This window comes from Dermacentor variabilis, chromosome 1 (assembly GCF_050947875.1).
Source record: "Dermacentor variabilis isolate Ectoservices chromosome 1, ASM5094787v1, whole genome shotgun sequence".
NCBI classification, from domain to species: domain Eukaryota; kingdom Metazoa; phylum Arthropoda; class Arachnida; order Ixodida; family Ixodidae; genus Dermacentor; species Dermacentor variabilis.
The window spans coordinates 241,725,377-241,753,037 of NC_134568.1; the positions used below are offsets into that span (position 1 = coordinate 241,725,377).

The following is a 27,661-nucleotide window of genomic DNA, read 5'->3' on the forward strand; positions in this document are numbered from 1 at the left end:
CTTCCTCTATGCCAGCCGCTATTTGCGCTATTTGTTCGTCATTTAATTTTGCGTACTCTTTTTGACTTCCCTGCATTTCTCTTTTGAGCAGGGCTCCCAGCTGTAGACTAATACGCTTCTGATCACTTCCGAGACTGCACTTCCCCTCTTCGTCTATTTCCATTATAGCGAGCTTGCTATACATCCCCTGCGACATTAAGCAGTAGTCAATGGTCGTTTGCCTGTTACAGGATTCCCACGGGATTTGTCCCTCACACTTAGTTTCTCTATATACTATAACTAGGTTGTGTCGCTCACAGAAGTCTAACATCAACTTCCCGTTACAATCTGTGTATCCAACCAGATCCTCGATGTGGCCATTCATGTCACCCAGCAGAATAATATCGGCACCTTCTCCAAACTGCTTTACATCGTCATTGAGCCGCTTCACTAGATCCTTGTCCTCTTGCCTGCATTTGTCCCCTGTCCCTAAATAAGCTACTCCTAGCCATGTCTTTTTACCGGCAATTGTACCTGATAACCAGACATGTTCTTTGCAAGTTGACTTTATTCTTTGCCAATTTGTTCCTTGATGTATCAGCATACCTATCCCTCCTCCCTTCCTCTCCGTTGTTGTTCTGTTGCTCCCTTCCCAGACGTAGCCCTCAATAAACGGTGGGTCTGCTAGATCCCTGAGATGTGTTTCGCATAGCGCGTATACACCTACTTCTTCGTCCTTGAACTGCTGTTCTATTTCTAACCACTTCGCTCTCTTTCTACCGCCTTCCATGTTTATGTACCTGGTCCTGGTGTTAAATTTCGTTTATATATATATATATATATATATATATATATATATATATATATATATATATATATATATATATATATATATATATATATATAACGGAAGACACTTTGTCGAGACTAAAGTGTGAAACGGCGGAAGCCTGACACCATTGCCAATGGCGATTTGTTGCGTCGGAAATACCACGGAGGCACACAACTCGTACACTGTTATGTAAATGTTTGTTTGTTTATTAAATGCCTGCAACCTCCTTCTGGACGAAGTGTCTGTTAAAGTAGTTTGTGGCCACCTGGAACTGTTTCAGCGCCGTTGGTGGATCAGGAGGAGACGCGTCTTCCATGGCGGTGTCGGGGTGTAGTTGGCCATCCTCATCATCCACTTCGATCGATTGACTTGTACTTGCTCGGCTTGCCACAGCAAGATGGTGGTCACGGCGCTTCCGAGCTTCATTTGCCTTGGCACCCGGAGATGCAGCGAGTCGCTTCAAACGCATTGCCTCTCTTGCGTTAGCCCGTCGCGTCACTGGACTCTGTGGTGTCGGACGCGCCTCGCCGCCCTGATGCATGCGACGTATACGCTCAGCCTCTCTTGAGCGCCGCTTGCGGCACTGGTTTGGCGAGACGAGGCATGCTTCCCACACGATATCGCAAAGTAAACTGCCGCCACCGCCGCCGCCACACCACACCACACCCAAGCAGACGGTCGCCACGCGCGCCTCGCGACAGTGACGTCAGGCCACACAGCGCCCAATCGGGTGGCCACCTCAAGCGCGTGACGACAGTGACGTCAGGGCGCGCCGTCGAACACACGACCGCCACATGTGCCGATGTGATGAGTCATCCCGCGCGGCGCCGAACCACCCCGACACCCGCACTTGACGACAGTGACGTCACGCATGCGAGCCAATCACGAGGCGCACATTTGCGCCTAGCGACAGTGACGTCACGACACAGAGGAGACCAATCAGGAGGCCGGAAAGCTGTGACGGTTTCTGCTAACGGCAGATGACCTTGACAATGAGCCATTAAAGGCTTCTGCCTTAATAGCGACATTATTTCAGCGCCCCCAGACGACCGATCAGGAAACGGGCGCCCAGAGCGAGCGGCGCTGATGAAGGTGTGTCGCGCTTTGACGTGACGTGGCATAAACATATCATTAACTCCTGTTGCGGAAGGAAGCCCGAACACACGAGGCAGCAAACAAGAAAAAAAGCTTGGGTTTAAGTAAATGTTGAGCGCAGAACTGTTAAGTCGGGAAGGAAAATACATCAGTCATGTTCTTCTATTCGCGATCACATCTTACTAGCAAGAAACCCGACGCGGTTGCTTAGAGGCTATGGCGTTGCGCTGTTAAGCACGAGGTCGCGGGATCGAATCCCGGCCGCGACGGCCGCATTTCGACGGGGACAAAATGCGAAAACGCCCGTGTCCCGTGCATTGGGGGCGCGTTAATTAAAGAACCCCAGGTGATCAAAATTAATCTGAAGTCCCCCACTACGGCGTGCCTCATAATCAGTTAGCGGTTTTGGCTCGTTAAAATCCCAGAATTAATTAACTTACTAGCGAGCGTCGCTGGTGCATTTCTTGCGGGTAGCGGCCACCGGAAACGCCAAGGCCGTCACGGACAGTGCTGCTGAGACAAGCGGATTTTGTTTCTTGATCGGTCGTCTGGGAGCGCTGAAATAGTGGTGCTATTTATATATACATCATTATCACGCGCTTGTTTTTTTTTTGTATTTCGCGGTCTTTCTTTAAGGGCAGTACAAGGGGCACATTCAAAGGTACTTAGTGGCAAACACTTCAGATGGCCTTTTTTTAAATGTGATCTACAACTTTCGTATTGACACTTTTTTGGTGAAGCCAATATTTAAAAAAGCTAAGCAATTAGTTTATACTAATAAACGGACCTTGAAAAACGAAAGAAATAGCGCAGACTGGGACGCGCGATTCTCAACACCACTGAGTTTGTTTCAGCCCCCTAGCACACTATGTCGTTCTTAAAACATTGGTTACATTTAGCTGGGACACCCTGCATATGAAGTAGTTCTTCGGATCCGGTGCTTAATAATTTGAAAAAAATTGCAGGCGCACGTAGAAAAACAAGAACAAACATTTAATTTCGACGTTTCGGGATCCGTTTTTGATGCCGAACCCCGGCCAAAACGTCGACATTAAATATTGGTTCTTAGTTTTCTACGTGCACATGCAATTTTTAAAAGTTGTGCGTGCGTGCCTGTGTGTGTGTGCGTGCGTGTGTGTGTGTGTGTGTGTGTGTGCGTGCGTGCGTGCGTGCGTGCGTGCGTGCGTGCGTGCGTGTGTGTGTGTGTGTGTGTGTGTGTGTGTGTGTGTGTGTGTGTGTGTGTGTGTGTGTGTGTGTGTGTGTGTGTGTGTGTGTGTGTGTGTGTGTGTGTGTGTGTGTGTGTGTGTGTGTGTGTGTGTGTGTGTGTGCGCGCGCGTTCACGGGTAGATGGTGAACGAGGAAGATTACGCGGGCCCTCCGCGTGGCACATAGGAGTTACTGAACTAATTGAATTTCTCAAAGTAAATTGCGTCAGAGAATTCGTAAAGTCCGACTTACACACAACCTACAGACACGATATAGCATCGTGAATATACGAGAAAATAATTTGAATATAGGACAAAACAATTTTGTTTCGCGGAAACTCAAACACAAACCCCTTTTTTCTTGCTTACGTGGGTACAGCCGTAGAAGTTTGCATAAAACATCTTTCGGATGTTCAGGAGCACAGCAGAACCTCACACGAGGTGACCAGATATTCACCATCATATCTAACGTATCGGATACCTTCTTACACACCGTTGTTAAATCCAACTCTGGAAAGCCTGGAAAAACCAAGGAAGATTGCAGTCCGAAACACGATCGCCTACCGTGAGAAGAATAAGGTCATTTACGACAATGACTTCTTTCCGAAAGATCTTCAAGTCGGCGAGCTGGTGCTCTACGAAACTCATGGCACCCTAACAAAGGAAAACTAATTCGGTAATGCGCAGAGTGCATCCCATGGACTTTGTGATTGATCAATGAGTGACAGCATTATGCAGAACTGCCGACGTCATTGTGCACGTTAGCAAACTTCGCTGTTACTACTGTCCCAACACGTTGTCCCTCTCTCGGGGGTAGTGGGAAAGCGTGTGACGGTTCACGGGTGTATGGTGAACGAGGAAGATGACCATGGGCGCGGATTGGCAATAAACTGGTGGTCGTCGTCAGATATATATATATATATATATATATATATATATATATATATATATATATATATATATATATATATATATTAGTAGCAACCGCCCACAGTTCCCCTGTGGTCTGGTGTGACGATTCGCAGTTCTTAACGTCTGTACAAAATGATTGCACAAAGTATCGTGTGCTATTGAGCTTCGGAGCTCGTAGCGTAGGTTTATAATTTAACGCATTTCAGCGTATAGTTGGCCATTAAATTTGGCGCGCCTATTGCTGACACATCGGTGTAAAATCGGCAGCCAACTCTCCCAACGCCTTGCCAATGGTCGGCCATTGGCCAATTTCGCTTCGATCCCATACGTGAAGTGCTCCGCCTTAAATGCTTGCCGTCCGTTTTCTCGAAGGCAATGCTGTAACCAAGCGTGGGCACACGCCAGCGGCTTCTATAGATCTTGTTTTTCTGATTTTACTAAAACCTAGATAGTTAATCCCTCCCAAGAAAAAAAAATGAAAAAAAAAACCAGGAGAGAATACACATACTGGCAAAGCACCAAATCCTGACGTATTCAGGTGCGATGCACAGTTAACAAGCCCAGCAGATGCGAAATGTGTTTTCTTCAATTTAGGCTCGCTCGAGGGGGAGGGAGGGGGGAGCTGCAGTTACATTAGTTGGGCTGAATGTGTCGACTGTGTTCACGCCAACGAACTCAGTAGCCGCCGGCACCTGTGCTAATGATGCTTGGAGTGTGATGAGCATGGCCCACTTCGAGCTATGGGCCATTCATGGCGAACCTCCGCTTCCGCAGCAGGCTGGGTAGATTCACCAATATGGCACCGCTCCGGAGCTGCAACAGAAAATGCCCACAAGCGAATTAGATGAGCCAAAGAGATTAGAAAGCTAGTCCAGCATCGGTCGAAAATCGGTCTGAAATCGACTGCGCGATCTTGTGTGAGCGAAAACACCGCACGACGGGAGAGCTTGCTCGTAATAATTTGAACATACGCTGCCGAAGCGCTGACGGATGAGCGAAATCCACGGTGGGGAAAATAGAGGTGCAGTTGGCATTAGGCGAATCAAAACAACACGCACTCACGAGCGTCCACCGTTGTTTGTTTGAGACATCGTTAAAAGAGCTTATAGGGATCGGAAAATTCACAACTCGAAGAAATCCTCTGTGTCTTCACGGCTTATACCTCATTTAAAAATTATGCTGCCGAGTCGACTAAGTAAGTGCTACTGCATGCTAGTTTCCACGATAGTTCTAGTCGAAGTTTTATTTTTCCAGATTCCCGAATCTGCCCAAAATTGAGAAATTCGAGAAACAGTTTAAATTCAGTCGTCATTTCAGACGGTGCATGATGTTGCTAGCAGAAGAATTCCGACGGAAATGCTTAACAACACGATTTCTGTAAGCGCGGTAGTGTATATAGGCGCAGTAACGAAGGAGTTCATTCAACCTGGTATGTTATTTGCTTGCTTGCTCGCTGAGTAAGCGTACTCCGGTGACGTCTTCACTGAAGTTTTATTGGAATTAAAGAGGGTGAACAGTAATGGATCTTTCGAAATCATTTATTTGAAGACAACTTGCTCCATACATTCCTGCTTGCTAGCAGTACGGTTGGTTTTGCTGATATATATATATATATATATATATATATATATATATATATATATATATATATATATATATATATATATATATATATAGTTCAAGCGTCAATGGCACATGTAAAGCCGGGCATGTCATTTAGCCTTAGGCGTACAGCATTCGTAAATGCCCCCACCGTCGTGCAGAACGTTTTTGCAATAACAGACAAGCTTGCCGACGCCGATTGTCTACTTTCTAAAGAAGAATGGGAGCTACTCGTCTACATGCGAAGTAACCACGCGGAACCGGTATTGGGTACGGCTGGCGTAAACAAAACGCGGAATAAGCGTCGGCATATGGCATACCGGTGGCTAAACGACCAGGCGCAAGAGGAGCAACGCCAGGTGGGAGTTGCGCACGTGGAACAAGACTCGCCCGGAGGAGGCACCCGTAGCCGCACTCCCATATCAGAGGAGGAGGCAGCAGAAGCCGCCGATGAGTCGGACACCCACGAGGTTCCGAGCCAGCGAACAAAACTCCTAACCGCCCAGCTGGCGGACGAAGTTTGAAGAAAGCGCGGGCAGGCGCGACGGCAGGGAAGGCAGGCATGTTTGTTTCAGACAGCCTTAATTCTATGCCACTGAAACTCAATTGCTGGCAGTAAAGTGAAACAGCTGGTGTTGCCCGCTAACAGGCGTCAGGAGGTATTGCTGCTGCACATGAGTCCCAGTGGGGCGGCCATCTGGGTCCAGAGAAGACGAAGCTGAGAATAAAATATAGCTTCTTCTGGCCTGGCCTAGAGGAGGATGGTAAAAGGCTCTGAAGGACGTGCCATGGCTGTCAGGTTCGATCGGATAGACGCCTTAAAGACAGAGTACCTATAACGCCGCTCACAAGGCCAGATCGCCCTTTCCAGGTGGTAAATGTTGACGTAATTGCACCACTTGACGTACCGTCCACTAGGGACCACAAATACGCGTTGTGCCTGGTAGACCTATGCACGTGCTGGTCTGAGGTAGTGTGTTTGCGATCCCTGACGGCCAAAGCGACCTGTGACACCTTGCTATCCATATTCAGCCGTACTGGTATCCCGGGGGAATCTGTTCCGACCAGGGCACTAATTTCACGGCACAGCTCACTCAAGCAATGCTGGCCAGATTAGGGTGCTGGCCCCGGTTCTCCACGCCGGGGCACCCAGAAAGCAACGGCACAGTGGAACGATGGAACCAAGTCCTAAAGAATATGTTGTTTCACGTAATGGAAAGAGACCCCAAGAATTGGGGCAGGCTCGTGCCGTTCGTATTATGGGCATACAGGAACGTCCCTCACGACACCACCGAGGTTGAGCTATTCCGGCTGTTGTGCGGTAGGTATCCCTCCGGGCCGCTGGATATTCTACAGCCCAGCTGGACAGGCGAGATTCTCCTTCCCAACACATTGAGGGAGGAGCCCGCCAAATATCTCCAGCAGTTATGGGAACAGTTAGAAAGAGAGAGAAAGGCAGAGGAAAGACAGGGAGGTTAACCAGAGATTATCTGCGCTTGGCTACCCTGTACTGGGGGAGAGGCAGAGGGATGCGATAAGTGTGAGAGAGAAAAGGATAAAAAATAATGAAAAAAATAATGAACACACACACACACACACACACATGCTAACTGTTTCTGTGGGCACTGTCACGAAACCCGCAAAGGCGTTCCTAGTGTTACGCAGTGTCACCGTACAATTCTACGTCACACAGTGTACAGTCACAATTTGTCAGAAAGTCCCGTGTCTTTTAAGTACCGCAGCAGCGCCTTCATAGCGGATCGCGCTGATGGTCGCGTAGGCTAGTTTCCAAGGATGTTGTTTTCTGTCATTGGGCGCTTGTCCAGTTTGTCTAGGGTGGCTGAGAGGACTGCTCTTTGCGGTGTTGAAACGAGGGCACTCACAAAGAAGGTGCGCGATTGTTTCATTGCACCCGCAGAAACCACTAAGTGTTGGCCATACCGATAAGAAAGGAGTACGCATTTGAAAATGCTACTTCAAGCCACAGACACACTAGAAGGGTGCAGTTACGTCGTGAAAAACGGGGTGGAATACGGAGCTGCGAGCTAGGATCCAGGGTATGAAGGCGTGCACTTCTGAATTCGTATAAATTCCACTGAACTAATGTCAGGTCACGCGCAAGTGCGGAAAGTTCTTTTGCTGCGTCGGCTCTCGAAAGAGGAATGGCAACGCAGTTGCTGTCATGGGCAGATCGGGCAGCTGCGTCTCCTCGATCGTTGCCATATGTATGCCACAATGACTAGGCAACCAGTGATATATTATATCGTGTCTTTCGTCAACTATGGATGGTGGACTCCTCTGATCTCTACGACGAGCTGCTCATGTGATCCATGGCGCAGTGTTGAGAGTACACTCTGTAGGGCTGCCTTGGTATCACAGAAGACTGACCATGCATGGGGTGGTTCCTCCTGAATGTAATGAAGAGCCTCACGCAAGGCTACGAGTTCAGCAGCTGTCGTTGATGATACATGTGACGTTTTTACCTGTATTTTGACGGATCTTGTTGGTATCACCACAGCGGCAGCTGAACTTGCAGGTGTGACTGAGCCATCGATGTAAACGTGTACGCGGCCACTGTGCACCTCATGTAAAAGTCCTAGTATGGCTTGCTTCAGGGCAAACGATGGCATGTTAGCTTTCTTCGTGATTCCTGGGATGGTGAGGCGTATTTCAGGTTTGTGCAGGCACCATAAAGGTGAGGATGGTCTTGCTGCAGGCTGTAGTTCGATGGCAACGAGGTACGATTGGCAACAATTATACGACTGAAAGTTGTGTGTGGCCTTTCTGCGGCTAATGCGGCAAGATGGTGAGAAGGTAGTTGGGCAGCGTGCCGAATATGCACCCTGTGAGCGTCGGTTGCCAAGTACGTTGATATTGGGTGATCTCGAGCTATGACAATCGTCGCCGCTGTAGACGCACACTTCGGAAGACCGAGACACGTCCTTAGGGCTTGAGCTTGTAGTCCCTGGAGTACACGCAGGTTTGTTTTGCAGGTGTTACTAAGCACAGGGAGGCTGTATCTTGCGAAACCGAGGAACAAGGCGTTATAAAGCTGCAGCATTGACCGCACCGATGTGCCTCATGACTTTCCGCCGAGAAAATTAAGGAGATGTATTATTGTCACTGACCTCTTCTTTAGGTATGAAACGTGCGGGCTCCATGATAGGTCGCGGTCTATAATTACCTCTAAAAAGCGCTGTTTCCGTGCGTTTGCAATAGCTTGCCCATTGACAGCTACAGAGTAACGCTTCATTGCCTTCCAAGTGAATGTAAAAAGGCAGCATTTCTCTGACAACAACTCTAAGTTCTGTTTTCGCAAGTACAGTGAGGTTAACGTAGCTGCCTTTTGTGAACCAACCAGCCCAAATGCGTACTCTTCTGCCTTTTGTAGCCTTGCTCGTACCTGCAGTCGCGTTACAGCAGATGCCCAAATGTAGATGTCGTCGGCATAGATTGATATTGGACTGTGTTGGGCAAGCATCTGACTAGACCAACGAGCACTAGGTTGAATAGCGTCGGGCTCCCAACACTCCGCCTTGCGGTACTCCACGGAATATTTGGTGTTGAGTCGTGGCGCCATCCCCGATCATCACAAAAAATTCCTGTTGCATTATCATAGGCGCCTTTTATGTCAAGGAATAACGCCGCAGTGAGTCGTTTCAGACGTTTTTGATGTTGAACAAACGTCACCAAATCGATAACATTATCTACGGATGAGCGCCCACGCCGGAAGCCAGCAATAGCATCTGGTGACACGTTGTAATTTTCCAGGTACCACTCCAGGCGCGTCAAAATCATTCTTTCCATTATTTTCCCTATGCAACTGGCCAGAGCGATGGGGTGGTACGATGACAAATCTAACGGTGATTTACGAGGTTTAGGAAGTGGAACCAAGCGGCTGCATGTCTATTCACGTGGAACCAAACCGTTGCGCCAAGACTCATTGTGGAACAGTTAGAAGTAGCGACAGGGGTAACTGGACTGGCAGCGAGCGCACGACAGGGGGGCTACGCGCTCGCGTATAATAGGTCGACGCGCCAGAATACGTTCAGCGTGGGGCACTAGGATCTGGTGTTCGACACGGGCCGCGGTAGCAAACTCGCACCAAAGTGCTTTGGCCTGTTCAGTATAACCGCTCGCGGAAGGCAAAACTCATATCGGGTCGACACCGGACAGCGAGCAAGCTCAGTGGTGCACGCAAAAAGGCTGCGCCCCTATTATGCTAGGGTGAACCATATCGGAGTCGTGTTTGATGATGACATTGAATTTGGGGACATTAAACATGTTCCCCGACGTGTGCCGACGGGCACACCTTCTGTATCCGTCGACCCGCAGCGATTGGTGCATTTAGATAGCAAACAGCTTGCCGACATATCACGTGTGTTTTCAAAATACCCCGACTTCTCTGACAAAAAGCCAGGAGCTGTAGAAGTCGGACTGCACAGAATCGAGTTGGACGAAGGGTATCAACCAAAGCGCGCATTTCCGTACTCAGTCCCGGAGCTCCTTAAAGGGAGGCTGAAAGGTTTTCCAGAAAAAAATGAGTGAACATGTGTACATAATGGTTTTCAACCCTCCGAATTCGAATATCGTATTGAAATTGAGCGAAAGAAAGCGCAAATATATTTTATTGCGACGAAAAGTGCAGCAGCGGACACGCCCAGCTCGCGCGTCTCGTTTCCGCCTGTGATTGGTCGGGCGCCTCGTGACGTCAACTCTAGTGACCGACCGCTGCCGCTACACATGAAGCGCGGTGCCAGTTAGTTTGGTGCTGTAATGTAAAATTAAGAGGTAATGGAAAATTTAGAGAGACTGCGTTTTTCTGAGGAGTTCGGCGTTACTCCCTACATGTACGAGCCGATTGCGAAGAGCCGGCTTCTCGAAGAAGCAAACGATGCTGGTGCGAGCAGTGCTTTCGACGCGAACGAAAGCGAAGTCTTGGGATCTCCTCGTGTTGGAAATGCTCTTTGGTGAGTATGTTTTTTGCAAAGCGGTCTAGTGATCTCGCCGATCTTTCGCCGATCTAGTGAGCTCGTTTCCGGTCAAACAACTGTAGTGTTGTGTTCCTGCATGCCTCCTCGTGGAACGTAAGCGGGGATGCGATCGTCGGCATTTGTGCGCTGTCCAAAGCTGTCGGCAATCTACAAAGACGGTTTAAACGCGTGAAGAGCTTCCCGGTTCATGCAGTACGTGTAGTGACCTTCATCTGTGCCCCATCCGCACACTACTCGTAACCGAAGTCGTAAATGCGGCGAATTCCGTCGGCTACGTGAGACGGTCGGTTTCTCGCTGTGCGCGAGAGAAGGGGGAGCGTAGCGTCCTGGCGTGCGCCGGCTTTCCAGCACATGCAAACTGGCCTTGACAAAAGCTGAAAGCTGGCCTTGACAGCGGTGACGAGCTCCTTGTGTACGCGAACACTGACGGCACTGCGCCGGGCCTTAGACGAGCCGACTTGACTGGCAAACCCAACGCACGTTTTAATGATAAATTCTCGTGATAATCGTCGTCACGGAAGTGGTTGGAGCACAGCACTGTTGTTCTTGAGGGCTTGAGATTCTTTCGCTTCACAGCAGCCTCCTACTTCGTTAAAAGCTTCTTGTCTTGTGGGAAGCAATGGAAGACAACATCGTCGTGGCCGCTGGTGCTCGTGCAACCGTAGGCTGCACAGAAAGCCGGCATGATCGGCCCACCACTTCAGTTGATGCTGCGCACGTTGACTACCACTCTACATACACGCAGACGCACCAACAAAGGAATGCAGGGTCGATCGAAGCAGATTACGATGGCATGCACGCAGAAACAAGCACGGTCAGGCACGGTCGCGCAGGCTGCGAAGGAACAAAACACTAGAGTTGACGTCACAACACCGCGGTTTCCGGTCTCCGCTCGCATCGTCAGCGTCAGCAGCAGCGCGCGGCATTCGACGGGGGGCGGAGCTACAGCGCAATTTTAACCGACGATTACGTCGCTCCTAAATGAAAAAAAAAACCAAATTTTACCTGCATGGTTTATAAGGTTCCCGCATCCGTACATGAGCGTCTTATTGAATTCGACAGACTCTTCAGCTTCCCTTTAAGGCTCTCAATCATTTGTTGTAACTCGTTTGCATTTTTGCTGAATAGAACAATGTCATCGGCAAACCGAAGGTTGCTGAGATATTCGCCGTAGATCCTTACTCCTAAGCCTTCCCAGTTTAATAGCTTGAATACTTCTTCCAAGCTCGCAGTGAATAGCATTGGAGAGATTAAGTCTCCCTGTCTGACCCTTTCTTTACAGGCATCTTCCTGCTTTTCTTGTGTAAAATTGAGGTAGCTGTAGAAGTTCTGTAGATATTTTCCAAGGTATTTACGTAAGCGTTCTGTACTCCTTGATTATGTAATGCCTCTATGACTGCTGGTATCTCTACTGAATCAAATGCCTTTTCGTAATCTATGAAAGCCATATAGAGAGGCTGATTGTACTCTGCGGATTTCTCGACTACTTGATTGATGACATGGATTTGATCGATCGTAGAGTGTCCCTTTCTGAAATCTGCCTGTTCCCTTGGTTGATTAAAGGTCGTGTTGCCCTTATCCTATTGCAGATTTTTTGGTAACTATTTTATATAATACTGGGAGTAAGTTAATAGGCCTATAATTTTTCAGTTCTTTATTGTCTCCCTTTTTGTGGATTAGTATAATGTTTGCATTCTTCTAGTTTTCTGGGACCCTTGTAGTTGATAGACATTTCGTATAGAGAGCCGCCAGTTTTTCAAGCATTATGTCTCCTCCATCTTTAATTAAATCGACTGTTATTCCGTCTTCTCCTGTCGCTCTTCCTCGTTTCATGTCTTGCAAGGCCCTACTGACCTCATCGCTAGCTATAGGAGGAGTTTCTGTATCCTGGTCATTACTGTTTCTAATGGAGGTATCCTGACTCCTCTGGGTATTGTACCAGGTCAGTATAGAACTCTTCCGCTTCTTTTACTATATCTTTGAGATTGCTGATTCACCTACAAGAAATACAGGAATTGTGACTCTCCATATCTCCTCATGAAAACTAATCAAATAAAACTTCTCTGTACCAGAAGAGAACTAGCGAGGATAGAATGTTTGCATTACTTGTTACATGGAAAGCTCGGCATCCCCGCCACACCATTTGTCACGCCACCTTTATCCCGAAAAACAAGACACGCACACAACTATAGCTTAACTCTTCATTTTGCAAAAACAAATTTCCACAAGTTCTCATATTTTCCGAAAACAATAACTGACTGGAATTCACTTCCTGAAGAGCTCATGTAACTATCCCCATTTTTGTTATGAATAAACTGATTCTGATTCTGATTCATGTGTGCAAGCCTTAAAAAGGCCATTAACGATATTATTTAACCTCTAATAGGGATTTTTTGCCACTTGCAATGTGATCCTTTTGTAGGTGCCAGATATGTATACGTATTTCGAAGTGTTTTATATCTACATGCATGCATCTTAACAGATATTTACATTGCTGTTTGTAGAATGCATTGTATTCCTTATTTGAATTTGCCCTTCCTGCTTGGGCCAAAAAGGTCTGCAGTATCATGTAAATAAATAAATAAATAAATAAATAAATAAATAAATAAATAAATAATCAACCAAACGCTAAATAACCTAAATAACCAACCAAAAACCAATAAATAAGCCCAACCAAACGCTCTCCTCATTTATAGGAGGTCACTTTTGTTTGCTTTAAGAACGAATAACATTGCCTACACTGAGCGGCTTGTCTTATTTAATTAGCAGAGAAGAGGCGAGGAGCACGCTCAAGTGGAGAGGGATTCGATGGGGCTGAGCCAGTGCACTGAAAATCGATAACAGGATGAAGAGGGTTGTAACGGCGTCTGCGATTGGTCCGCTTTCCCTCACTTAGCTTGCGGTGGCTGGTCGAAAATTGCGGCGGCATGCAACGGGAGGTTAAGAATGCCGCTAAAGCTGATCCTCAGCAGATAAGAGTTGGCAGAGTCAGGTCGTAAACGTGCCGAAAGTGCTCGAAAACGTTACATGGCCACGCAAAAATGTTTATTGTACGTAAATAAATCCATGCTCTCTAGCAGGTGCGAGTAGCCAGTGCCTGAGGGATCGGCGGCAGCCATCTTTTGTTCCTTTCGGAAGGGGGCAGCTTGCGGCTATTCAGAGAAAAATTCAGTTTTGTTCGGCATATTAATGCATCTTTAACGCGTGCGCGTCACTTCGGAAGAGAAAAGTTTGGAATAGGGGCGCTATAACGTAAACCTATTCCAAACTTTTCTATTCCAATTCTGCAATCAGCCCACCGCGATAGGTCAAAACTTTTTTGCACCACCTCCATTTCACTTGTCTGTCACGCGACGACTCGAAAACCGCGATAGCTCCCCATCTGATATGACGTGTACGCACTGATTATGCATGATTTGACCGAAAATAAAAACGAAAATAGTTATTTCTGATTCGACGCCTTTTTGCATTAGCCCTCGGCTATTCGTCGAAAGTTTTCGGGCTGCACCCACTTCACCTGCCTCTCACGCGACGTCACAAAACCGCAACAACTTACCGCGTTAAAGTGACGCGTACGCGTTAAAGATTCATTAACATGCCGAACAAAACGGAATTTTCTCCTGAATAGCCGCAGGCTGCATGCCCCGTTCCGAAAGGAAGAAAAGATGGTTGCCGCCGATCGCTCCGGCACTGGCTACTCGCCCCTGCCGGAGAGCGTGGGTTTATTTGCATGTAATAAAACGTTTTGCGGGGCCGTGTAATGTTTTCGAGAACTTTCGGCACGTTTGCGACCTCGTTCTGCCAACTCTTCTTTGCTGAGGATCCGATTTAGCGTCATTCTTAAGCTTCCGTTGCATGCCGCCGCGATTGTCGACGAGACACCGCAAGGCAGGTAAGAGAAAGCGAACCAACCGCAGACGCCCGCACCACCCTCTTCATCCGGTTATCGATATTCAGTGCAGTGGCTCGGCCCCATCGAATCCCTCTCCACTTGAGCATGGTCCTCGCCTCTTTTCAGCCAATTAGATAGGACAAGCCGCTCAGTGTAGGCAATGTTATTCGTTTTTAAAGCAAACAAAAGTGACCTCCTATAAATGAGGAGAGCGTTTGGTTGCGCTTATTTATCCAGTCAGAAAACAAGGCCGAGGCGACTTCTGCGGTAATACTCTCGAGGGGCCATACCTCGGACCACCGAGTGTAATGATCAATTGCGGTGAGGTCCGGTTGGTGGAAGGGGGCCAATAATGTTGATGTAGACGTGTTGAAACCGTTCCGACGGCAGGGGTAATGCCCCAAGTGGCGAAGTTACGTGCCAGGTGATTTTGGCACGTTGGCATTGGATATACGTGCGTGCCCAGGTGCGGCAGTCACGCTGCATTGAGCGCCAAACGTAATGGTCAGCCACAAGACGTGTAGAAGCGCGAATGCCGGGACGGCTGAGCTTGTGTAACTGGTTGAAAAGGTTCGGCGATGCAGAAAAGGTACATATGGTCTCACTTGTCCGGTGTATGTCGCAGTGGAGAGTGTCCGTCGACTCAGGGACGGCAACTTGATGAAGTCGAAGAGCCATTCTCGAGGAGCTACTGGAGTTCGGCGTCCGTTTTCTGAGCGTCGGCGAGGGCGTCAGTCGTCACGGATATCAACTCGACAGCGGAGACACGGGAGAGTACGTCGGCGACCACATTATTTTCCCCGCTTATGTGTTGGATATCTGTGGTAAACAGGGCGATAAAGGCCATTTGGTTCTGCTGTAGCGGTGAAAGTTTTTCGCGGCGTTGGAAGAAGGCGTAAGTGATAGGTTTGTGCTCGGTGTAGATGGTGCAGTGTTGTGCCTCGAGGATGTGGAGAAAGTGCTGGACCGCTTCGTAGATGGCGAGAAGCTCTATAGTAGACTGGCCAAGTCGTCTCCGCAGGGGTCGAAGTTGCATCGGCGACGCCGCCACGGGACGAGGGTGCCTTTGGCTTTGAAGCTTCTTGGAAAAGAGCGCCAACGGATGCTAGTTTTTTTCCACGTGCTGCATGAGGGAGGCTTCAACGGCGGTGCTAGAGGCATCGGTGAAGAGCCCCAAGAGGGCCTCTGGCTTGGTATCAGAGAGCAGAGTGGCACTGCAGAGGGCAGTTTTGCAGTCTTCAAACGCTTGTGTTAAAGGTGGTGTCCAAGTGACAGATTGGTTATCTCGTAGGCCAACCACCGCATTGTCGAGAGGGGCCTGATATGTTGCCGCTTCAGGCACGAAGCGCCTGTAAAAGTTGAGCATGCCAAGGGAACGGCGGAGGTCTTTTGATGTGGTAGGCCAGCGTAGTTTTTAAGGGCGAGAATGCGGTCAGGTAAGGCTCTAGTCCCTTTTGAAGGTATCTTATGGCCAAGGAAGGTGACGACGGGGGCGCCGAGTGTGCTCTTCTGGAAGTTGATGAGTAAGCCGTAGTCGTCGAGACGCTGTAAAAGTTGGTGAAGGTGCTGGCGGTGGTCCTCTTCGTTGGGAGAGATGACCGGAGTGTCGTCTAGGTAGACGAAGCAGAAGTGTAAGCCGCGGACGACGTCGTCGATGAAGCGTTGGAAGGTTTGTGCACCATTGCGGAGTCCGAAACTCATGAAAGGGAATTCAAATAAGCCGAAAGGCGTGATGATTGCGGTCTTTTGGACATCATCCGGGTTCGCAGGAATTTGCATGTAGGCCTTTACGAGGTCAACAACTTAGACCATGGTGCTACCGGGTAAGCGGTGGGCAAAATCCTGTATATGAGGGACGTGGTACCTGTCGGGGATGGTCCGGGCGTTGAGGGCGCGATAATCTCCACAGGGTCGCCAGCCATCAGTCTTCTTTGGCACCAGATGAAGCGGTGAGGCGTAAGGTCTCTCCGAGCGGCAGGAAATTCCTTCGCGTAGCATGACTTCAAACTCGGCTTGGGCGATTCGCAGGCGGTCCGGTGCTAGGCGACGGGCGCGGCAGGAGACCGGTGGGCCGGGAGTAGTACGGATGTAGTGGACGGTTCTGTGGCGCACCTCTCGTGGACGCCCGCTAGGTCAAGTCAGATCGGGAAATTTTGCGAGGAGGGCATGGTACGGCAGTTGATTTCGGACGGCGAGCACCTTAATGCTGGTCAGCGAGAACGGTATCCATCATTCGCTGGAATGTGGCTGGAGCGGAACGGAGGCCGAAAGTTTGGGTGGTAGTATGCTGGCCCGATGAGGAGAGACCTGTTGTGGCGTCATTAAGTTGGTCATGTCGGCAGTCTTTTAGGAGACAGTAGTACCCTAAGTCGGACCGGATGATTGGCTCTGCAACGTCGGTGATGACGAAATTCTATGGAAATTCGCGGCGTAGGTTTTTGAGGTGGATGTTTAGGCGGAGCGAGCCGTAGGTCTTAATGCTCGCGTAATTCGCCGCACTTAGCGCAAATGACGCGCAAGGGCGTTTGTCGTGGAGGAAGGCTTGTGGAAAGCAGCGGATGTTGGAATCGCAGTCGTTGCGGAACCGCCGCTTAGTGACTTGGTCGGTGACAAAAGTGCGACGGCTTCCAAGTTGGCAGCTCACGGCCGTCTCTACGGGCTGCCGTTGAAGTTTCCCTGACGTCCGGCTGAACGGGGTGGTTGACATTTCCGGGCCCTGTCGCCGAAGCGACGACGGTAGTGTTACGTTTCGCCTTCGACGCGCGGTATAGCCGGCGCGGATGCAACGGACGCCGGGGCTTCGTTCAAAGCGGCAGACATTTTGGCCCGTTCGGCGCCGCCGCTACGCCTCCCCGCCAAGCGCGTCCAGGCATGTTCCAATGCCACGTGTCTTCGTGTGCGTGTGTGTGTGTGTGTGCATGTTGGTGCCCACGCTTGTCAAAGCGCGGCAGCCGGGGAGAGGAGCTCCCCCAACTGTGAAGCGAGGAGGTCTGACCGGCGCCGGCCCGGCGGATGCGTCACGTATTCGTCCCAACGTGCCCGAGCGGCGCCGGCCCGGCGGATGCGTCACCTATTCGTCCCAACGTGCCCGAGCGGCGCCGGCCCGGCGGATGCGTCACCTACTCGTCCCAACGTTCCCGAGCGGCGCCGGCCCGGCGGATGCGTCACCTACTCGTCCCAACGTGCCCGAGCGGCGCCGGCCCGGCGGATGCGTCACCTACTCGTCCCAACGTGCCCGAGCGGCGAAGTCACGTGCGCGTCTATAGAGGCGTTCCTTCTTGCCCTCAACTGCGAGAGTATAAAAGCAGCTGCCCCCGGACGCCGAGAGAGGCTCCGATTTCTTCCGTTGAGTTACGTGTTCTCCCGTCTCTCCACTTCGGTCGACCTGACCGCCCGCTCTTTTGCGATGTTAGAATAAACAAGTTGTTCTGTTACCAGTCGACTCATGCTTTGCCGGAACCTTCGAATGCTTCCAGTTGTGCCCCAGGCCGCCAGGCCAACGCTACCCTTGGGGCTTGCGACCCAGGTGCAACAACGGGCGTCAGCGCTGAGATCCCAACAACTGTCTGCCAGCGGTGAGATCGCGACAACGGAGGCCAGCAGCGAAGATATGCAGTTGACTGTATGCTGAGCAGCACAACGACCATCCGGGAGCAGTGCAACGAGCCCTGTGTGATGACTGGTTGCCTGCAGCGGAACGACTGCGCGGAATTCTTGGCTGCGAGGTTTGGTGAGTGCGGGACTTTCTTCTTCTGAGTTTTGCCAGGCTTTTGTTAGTGTCAGAAACAGAGCTGGTAATTGTGGTTGTCGTTGCTGCCGGGTTAGTTTGCGGCAAGACAATAATAGGCAGTAGAGAAAGCAGCATTCAGAGCAGCCATGGATTTGAAGTCGTTGCGCAAACCGAAATTGCTGGAGCTTGCAAGAGAGTTGGGTCTGGATGTCTCAGACAAACTCGGAAAACCAGAACTGCTAAGGGCTATTCTTGAGTTAGAAGCTGAGGATGACGAGCTGTCGGAATGCCTTGAGACCATTGAGGAGAGGGAGACGGCAAAAAGACAGGAGCGCGAAATTAAAGAACAGAAAGAGAAAGATGAGCGTGAACGAAAAGAACAGAAAGAAAAAGAAGAGCGTGAACGTAAAGAACAGAAAGAGCGAGAGCAACAAGAGCGCGACCGTCAACACGCTTTGGAAATGAAGCGTCTCGAGGTAGAGATGGAACGCGCTCGTAATGGAAGTCAGGCACACGGTGCAGGAGAACGCGTATTGTTCAAAATGACTGACCTGATGCGGCCGTTTAAGCTTGGAGAGGACATTGGTTTGTTCCTGGTTAACTTTGAGCGAACGTGCGAGAAGCAGGGGTTCTCTCGGGAAACGTGGCCACAGCGCTTGCTCACTTTGTTACCCGGCGAGGCGGCCGACGTAGTCGCTCGCTTGAATAGAGAGGAGGCAGAGGATTTCGACAAAGTGAAATCGAGTCTGCTAAAGAAGTACAGGCTGTCAGCGGAGGCGTTCCGTCGGAAGTTTCGAGAAAATGAGAAAGGCAGAAGTGAGTCATATACGGAGTTTGCCTACAGGCTAATGTCAAACATGCAGGAGTGGCTCAAAGAAGAGAAAGCGTTTGGTGACCACGATAAAGTTCTGCAGTGCTTCGGGCTGGAACAGTTTTATAGTCGGTTACCTGAGAACGTGCGGTACTGGGTCTTGGATAGGCCAGACGTTTGTACGGTGGCTAAAGCCGCTGAGCTAGCCGAGGAGTTTGTGACGCGTCGGGCTCGCGGAGCTAAGGACGGTCAAAAGGGTGAATTTGGCTCCAAGTTTGAGAGGCCGAAGTTCACACCCATGAGAGCAAGGGGGGACACACGTAGTGCGGATGCGAGTGAAAGTCCGACCGAACGTAAGGAGACGGCGGCAGCCGAAGCCGAACGCAGAAAGCGGTTCGAGACGAAGCAAGCGCGCGTGTGTTATACGTGCCAGAAGCCGGGTCACTTTTCGGCGCAGTGTCCAGAAACAAAAACAAAAGTCGTGTTTTTGTCATTATGCAGCACTGACGAGAACATGAAGCTTCTCGAGCCCTACATGCGAGACCTCCTCGTGAACGGGAAAGAGTGCCGAGTGCTTCGCGATTCCGCAGCTACAATGGATGTAGTTCACCCCTCCTACGTAGAACCCGATATGTTCACGGGCGAGTGCGCATGGATCAAGCAAGCCGTGGAAGCTCATAGCGTGTGTCTGCCCGTAGCAAAAGTGCTTATTGAAGGACCTTTCGGAGCGCTTGAGACGGAGGCCGCAGTGTTATCTATGCTGCCCCCCCAGTACCCGTACCTATTTTCGAACAGGTCCGATCACCTCCTTCGCGAGAAGGGGCTTTTGTTTGGTGAGGCTAGCGTTCAGGCCTTAACCAGATCGAGAGTTCGGGAGCTCGCTGCAAAGGCGGTAGTTGCGGGGCCGACGTTGTCGAACAATGAGAAAGGGTCGGAGGCGCAGCAAGCTGATATTCAGAGCACGCCCGAACTGAATAAAATTGAGCCTGTAGCGTTAAAGGCACCAGATACTGGAGAGGAAATTCCCGACACGGGAAAGTTAGAAGAGCTATCTGCAGATTTGCTCATCGCGCCTACGTCAGACGGACTTAATAGGTTGCTAAAAGTCAGCCGGTCGGCTTTGATAGCCGAGCAAAAAAAGGATGGCAGCCTAGAAAACGTGCGCTGCAATGTCAAGGAAGGTATCGCCAGGAAAAATGCGCGTTTTGTGGAAAGAGGTGGGGTCCTGTACCGGAAGTATCTAGACCGCAGGGGAGTGGAGTTCGATCAGCTGATCGTTCCTCAGTGCTACCGTCAGGATCTGTTGCGCTTGTCGCATGGGGGTTCGTGGTCCGGACACCTAGGAGTTAAGAAAACTAAGGACCGTCTCTTGCAAGAGTACTATTGGCCAGGGTGTTTTCAGGACGCAGACCATTTCGTGAGGACATGTGACACCTGTCAGCGGGTGGGCAAACCAGGGGACAAATCGAGGGCGCCGTTGAGATTGGTACCTATCATTACGGAGCCTTTTAGACGGCTCGTTATTGATACGGTGGGACCTCTGCCGGTAACAGCCACGGGGTACAGACACATTTTGACTGTGATCTGCCCAGCGACAAAGTTCCCTGAAGCAGTGCCGCTTAAAGAACTCAGCTCAGTTGAGATAGTCAATGCACTACTGTCCATATTTGCGCGAGTTGGTTTTCCTGCGGAAATCCAATCAGATCAGGGCACAGTGTTTACTAGCGCTTTGACGACAACTTTTCTCGAAAGGTGTGGGGTAAAGCTGTTACACAGCTCAGTGTACCACCCACAGTCGAATTCCGTTGAGAAGCTCCACTCCGTCATGAAGCGCGTGTTGAGAGCATTGTGCTTTGAACATCAAACTGACTGGGAGCTGTGTCTGCCTGGGGTGATGTTTGCATTACGGACCGCGCCGCATGCGGCTACGGGGTTTTCGCCACCTGAGCTGGTGTACGGTCGCTCGCTGCGATCTCCGCTTCGCATGCTTCGAGAATCGTGGGAAGGCAGGGGCGACGACCCAGTCGTGGTGGAGTACGTGCTTAAGCTCCTCGAACGCTTAAGAAGGGCACAGGAGTTGTCAGGTGAAGCAATGGCAAAGGCCCAGCAGAGGGCCAAGGTTTATTATGATCGGACAGCCAGGGCCCGTCGTTTTGAAGTGGGCGATGAGGTCATGCTATTGCGCACATCGCTAAAAAACAAACTCGACGTGCAGTGGGAGGGCCCAGCACGGATTGTTCAAAAACTGTCGGACGTTAACTACGTGGTGAGTCTGCCTGGAAAGCGGAAAGCACAGCAAGTTTACCACTGTAATCTGCTCAAACCCTATAAACAACGGGAAGCAGTGGTGTGCATGATGGTAAACGTTCCCGAAGAGCTTCCGGTCGAGCTTCCGGGACTAGGCTCAGTGACGAACAGGAAAGACACCGATCAAGTCATTAGTGACTTAATCAGTAAAGCACCGCTGTCGCCTGAGCAGAAAATCGGACTACACCAGCTCTTACAAGAGTTTCAAGGTCTGTTCTCTGAGAGGCCTGGTAGGACTTCTGTCCTTACTCATGACATAGAACTTACCTCCCCAGAGCCAGTACGATCCAAGGCGTATCGGGTGTCACCCCGCCAGAGCGATATTATGGAGGCTGAGGTAAAGAAAATGCTACAGCTCGGAGTTATTGAGGCTGGTGAGAGTGATTATACCTCCCCTTTGATTTTAGTTGAGGTACCGGGCAAGGAACCTCGTCCTTGCGTCGACTACCGCAGGCTTAATTCCATCACTAAGGATCAAATTTATCCGATCCCTAACATCGAGGAGCGCCTTGAGAAAGTTAGTAGCGCTCAGTTTATTTCCACCCTAGATCTTGTCAGGGGTTATTGGCAGGTTCCACTTACAGAAGAGGCTAGTAGGTATGCGGCGTTCATTTCACCAATGGGAACATTCCGTCCTAAAGTGTTGAGTTTTGGTTTGAAGAACGCGCCATACTGTTTTTCAAGCCTCATGGATAAAGTGTTGCGGGGACAGCAAGAATTCGCTTTACCGTATTTAGACGACGTAGCGATATTCTCCGCATCCTGGTCTGAGCATATGGCACACTTGCGGGCAGTGCTAACCCGCCTGCGCGAAGCGGGCTTGACAGTCAAGGCTCCCAAGTGCCAGTTAGCACAGGCCGAGGTTGTCTACCTCGGTCACGTGATTGGTCGGGGTCGTCGCCGCCCCTCTGAAATAAAGGTGGCCGCTGTGCGAGACTTCCCGCAACCGCGCACGAAGACCGATATTCGGTCGTTCTTAGGTGTCGCCGGCTACTATCAGAGGTACATCCCCAGGTACTCTGATATCGCGGCTCCCCTGACGGATGCTCTAAGAAAGACAGAGCCGCAAGCAGTCGTCTGGGACGAGACAAAGGAAAGAGCTTTTAGCGCCCTAAAGAGCGCCCTAACAAGCCAGCCTGTGCTACGATCGCCCGACTACACAAAAGGGTTCGTTGTTCAGTGCGATGCTAGTGAGCGAGGCATGGGCGTTGTACTGTGCCAACGGGAAAATGGAGAAGTAGAACACCCCGTCCTGTATGCTAGTCGTAAGCTGACCAGTCGTGAGCAGGCGTATAGCGCCACCGAGAAAGAGTGTGCGTGTCTCGTGTGGGCCGTTCAGAAATTGTCATGCTATCTAGCCGGCTCGAGGTTTATCATTGAGACGGATCACTGCCCTCTCCAATGGCTGCAGACCATCTCTCCCAAAAATGGCCGCCTCCTGCGCTGGAGCCTCGCTTTGCAACAATATTCCTTTGAGGTGCGTTACAAAAAGGGGAGTCTCAACGGTAACGCCGATGGCTTAAGTCGAAGCCCCTAACGTAGGAATCAGCCTCAAAATTGTTCGTTACTGATGTTTTTCTTCCTGAGGCAGGATTTTTAACATATTGCTTTTGTTTAGTGTTTCAAAGTGATGACGTGCTTTCTAGTGCAATTTTCCGATTTGTGGACGCGTTCTGAGTGCTGCTAGACTACTGTAAGGAACTAGGCAGTGGTATAAAAAGGGAAAGAGCCTGGCAGGGCTTAGTGAAGGTTGTGCCGTGCTTGCTGACTGACCGGTTGAGTTTCGGCGTAGTTCTAACGCTTGCCGGGAACGAGAACAAAAATGTCAACTCTCCCGAAGTCACTTTGCAGTGTCCTGTGTGAACCTGAACGAGAGAACGAGGCCTTCTCTGTGCGCTGCGCTCAAGAAACGTCGAGGGACGCCCGACTTCGGTTATGAGCATCATCGAGCGACATCCCTCCGGACAGCGGATGCAGCCCCCTGACCATCGGGATCTCCTTCCCCCGGCGGGGCGGTCTGTTACGTTTCGCCTTCGACGCGCGGTATAGCCGGCGCGGATGCAACGGACGCCGGGGCTTCGTTCAAAGCGGCAGACATTTTGGCCCGTTCGGCGCCGCCGCTACGCCTCCCCGCCAAGCGCGTCCAGGCATGTTCCAATGCCACGTGTCTTCGTGTGCGTGTGTGTGTGTGTGTGCATGTTGGTGCCCACGCTTGTCAAAGCGCGGCAGCCGGGGAGAGGAGCTCCCCCAACTGTGAAGCGAGGAGGTCTGACCGGCGCCGGCCCGGCGGATGCGTCACCTATTCGTCCCAACATGCCCGAGCGGCGCCGGCCCGGCGGATGCGTCACCTATTCGTCCCAACGTGCCCGAGCGGCGCCGGCCCGGCGGATGCGTCACCTACTCGTCCCAACGTGCCCGAGCGGCGCCGGCCCGGCGGATGCGTCACCTACTCGTCCCAACGTTCCCGAGCGGCGCCGGCCCGGCGGATGCGTCACCTACTCGTCCCAACGTGCCCGAGCGGCGAAGTCACGTGCGCGTCTATAGAGGCGTTCCTTCTTGCCCTCAACTGCGAGAGTATAAAAGCAGCTGCCCCCGGACGCCGAGAGAGGCTCCGATTTCTTCCGTTGAGTTACGTGTTCTCCCGTCTCTCCACTTCGGTCGACCTGACCGCCCGCTCTTTTGCGATGTTAGAATAAACAAGTTGTTCTGTTACCAGTCGACTCATGCTTTGCCGGAACCTTCGAATGCTTCCAGTTGTGCCCCAGGCCGCCAGGCCAACGCTACCCTTGGGGCTTGCGACCCAGGTGCAACAACGGGCGTCAGCGCTGAGGTTCCAACAGTAGTAGCAGCGGCCGTTATCGTTACGATGCCATGAGTCGCCGTTGCGGCCGTGACTTTGGGAGTGGTTGCGGGAACGGGACTGCGGGCCTTGATCCAGGTGCCTTTGAATAGAGTTCAGCTGACGGGTGATGTCGACGATACGGCGCGCGAGCTCGAGGATGGGTTGTGGGGCGCCGACGGCAAGGACGGTGAGTGGTGGCGATGGCAGAGAGACTTCGACGACTCGGACTGGTCCGCAATCTGGGCGAGCTGGTCCAGCGGTAGATTCGGCAGAAACTGGAGGATGGCCTGTGCGTGTGACGGTAGGCGCTGAAGCCAGATGGTTTGGAGGAGGGAGTCGTCGACCCGCGTATTGCCCGCAAGGGCACGCATATGGCGTAGGAACTGCGATGACTTGCTGTCACCGAGCTCTTCGTGCTGAAGTAGTTGACGCACTTTTTGATCTTCTGATGGTGAAAGCCGTCGGATCAGTTCCGTCCTCAGGTGCAGCTAACAATCGTCAGCCGGAGGACTTGCGAGTATGTCGCAAAACTCAGTCGTGTAGAGAGAGTCCAGATTCGCGACGACCTAGTCGTAGCGCGTCCGATCCTGGGTAATACGTGCCAGGTAAAACTGCGCCTCTACTTGTGCGAACCACACTTCCGGTGAATCTGCCCAAAACCGTGGAAGCTTTACGGCGACGCGACAGACGTCCGGGTCGGCGACGGCCGCAGTAGCAGCAGCGCCTGCGTTGACGTCGACCGCTGGAGCGGATCTTTGGGGGGCGTGGCCCGAGCGGGGCTGTGCGGAATCGTTTTGGATGGGCTGCTGCTGTTCCTGAAGTTGCTGCTCTTGGTTCTGGATCACCTGTTGCTGGGCCTGCAGTTGCTGTTGAAGTTGTTGCACTTGTTGGGGAATAGCGGCAAGGGGTTCCTGGTCGGCCATGGCGGTGCGGTAGGCTCGGTTTCCGGATCACCAGATGTGGGAAATCATGGTTTTAATTTAATGCTTCCAGTCGAGACACATTACAGCAACTGATCCCCTTCGGGGTGCACAGGGTGCACACATGGTTTTTTTTAGCTTCTGTTGGCGAGAGTGTTCTTATCTTCGGCGGCGCTTATTTTGAAAAGCACCGACGCGGCGCGCAGACACAGAAGCGGCACCGTACCGTTTCGCCACATACTAATATGTAGTCTTTGTGGAATAAGGGTTAGTTGCAAGTCTGCGCTTGTCCTTGTGTGCTCTCTCTGTGATTGTTTATACGCGCAGTTAAAGAAGTGTTTGCTGATTATGATGTCCGGGTATTCGCGCATTCCTGGTAAGCCCCGCAATAAATATACTCAATGCGCCGCCGCTGGAACAGTGCGGGAGCAGACAAGATGTCGAAGGCTTGTCGGTTGCATGAGTCGGTTGCCCTCGTGCATGTAGATGACGGTTATCTTCTAAGTCTCCACGTCAAGCGGGAGCTGGTTATAAGCATTTCGCAAGTCCAATGTAGTGAATACTTCTCTCCCGTAGAACGCAGCAAATATGCCATGCACATTTGGCAAAGGGTACTGCTCCAGGTGAGTGGCAGGATTCACGATAAGCTTAATATCGCCGCACAGTTTGCTGTCCCCATTTTTCATCACCACTGACACGACAGGCGCAGCCCACTCGGAGACACTGACCGGCGACAGAAGGCCTTGCCGAACGAGGCGGTCTGAATTTTGGCGGAGACGGCTTTGCGAACCGCGAAGGCACCGAACGGGTCCTCAAAAACCGTAGCACTGCACCTCCTCTCTTGCACAGCTTCACAGGCGGACCTTTTCAACAGCCCAGCCGGTCTTCAAACAAGTCTGAGAACTCATCAAGCAGCACTTTTATGCCGTCTTCTGACTGCAGTGTATGAACGCATATATAGAGCCATGTTCTTCCAAGAGTGACAAGCCGGCTTCGCGAAAAGCTTGAAATGTGTTTCTACCGCACATTAGTGGTCAGTCGCAGTCGACTACCGCGAACGAAGTGTCCACTCGCGTCTTGCCGTGTTCCATACTCATGGGGAGTCGGCCGACCACTGGAAGAGGCCCCAGGAAGCAGGGAGAAATGGTGTCTTTTCTAGCCCAGGCCACCACTCGCGGTGCCTGTGAACATGTTTTTTTTAATAACGCTGACGGACGACCATGTGTCGATGAGCACCCGCAGTGTCCTGCCGCTTCAGACCAGTTTCGTTACATTGGTCGCGTCCTCGCGTGGTCAACATTTTGCCGGGCGGATAAGGCGAAAAGCACTTCTTCACTGCTGTCTTCAGCATCGGACGGTTGAGCGCGTATGATCCCTGCTGGTCGGTGCGCCGGGTCTGACACATTCTCGCCAAGTGTCCTCTAGTGCCGCATTTACGGCACACCTTCTTGACATGCTGGCATTCGTGTGCCGAGTGACTTGACCCACATCTCCTGCAAGAAGGGCGTGTTTCTCATGTATTGTACCTGCTGCCACGACGCCTTTGAACGAAGAGCACGTTGCCGCCGTCGTTCTCACCGTCTGCAGTCCTCATAGAACGGACGTTACGGTCAGCCGTTTCTGAAGACATTGAGAATGCCTCGGTTTCGTTTGCCTCAGCAGGACCCGCTTGGCATCGTCGTCCCGGATACCACAAACCATCCGGTCTCGTAACATTCTGTCCGAAAAACTGCTGAAGTTTCAATCATTCGCAAGACATCGTAAGTCGACCACAAAGTCGCCGTCTTCTCGCTTCCGTATAAAAAATGCGTGACTTGCCGCTGTCGCGTTCACTTGCGGGCTGTAGTGCTCTTCTAACACCTTCGCAACTTCCTCGTACGGTAAGCTGTTCACGAGCGTTGACGGTCATGTCCCTGAAGAAGAACTATACACTGTCACTGAGCGATGCTAGCAAAAGTGCCCGGCGCTCTTAGATGAGTCCTTGATATCGTTGCCTTCGAAGTGCGCCTCGAGACGAACATGGTGGGCATCCCAACTGCTTGCTGTCTCGTCGAACTCTGACGGCCTCGATCTCATTCTCGTCGCCACTGCGCGTCCTATAGAAATTTCGCGAGATCTCTACATATACGTAAAAAAAAGAAAGATAACAAAACGCGTGGCTACTCGCTTGCACGCTCCAATGCTCTCAAACACGCCACGTATGAACGAATAACTCATCGGGGGAAAAAGAGTACGAAATGAACACGGACAAGGGGGAACACAGGACACGCGCTAGTCCTGTGTTCCTCCCTTGTCCGTGTTCATTTCGCGCCGTTTTTTCACCAACAGCTTCGTACCAACTAGCTCGCATTCCTACCCTTTTAAGAACGAACGCTAATGGGCTGCCGTTGAGGAAGGGACATGACAGCGATGATTTAGGGTTATTCAATTTCCTTATGGCTATCGTGAATCACCAGGCCTGTTGCTTTCGGCAGCATAGCGAGACCGATCGCTGGCATGAACTTAACAGCCAGCGCTTGCGTCCCGGCCCTGTCACTCTG

At 51.2% G+C, this 27,661-nt stretch overlaps 1 protein-coding gene across 1 annotated transcript in view; it reads right to left on the reverse strand.

Moving 5' to 3' along the window:
- CCAP (Crustacean cardioactive peptide) overlaps window positions 1-27,661 on the reverse strand; it is a 106,252-nt gene that overhangs the window by 12,914 nt on the left and 65,677 nt on the right. The window contains exon 4 of the mRNA XM_075672334.1: window positions 4,716-4,836. Coding sequence (XP_075528449.1) covers window positions 4,762-4,836 — 75 coding nt within the window. The 3' untranslated portion in view covers window positions 4,716-4,761. The remainder of the gene's footprint in view (window positions 1-4,715; window positions 4,837-27,661) is intronic.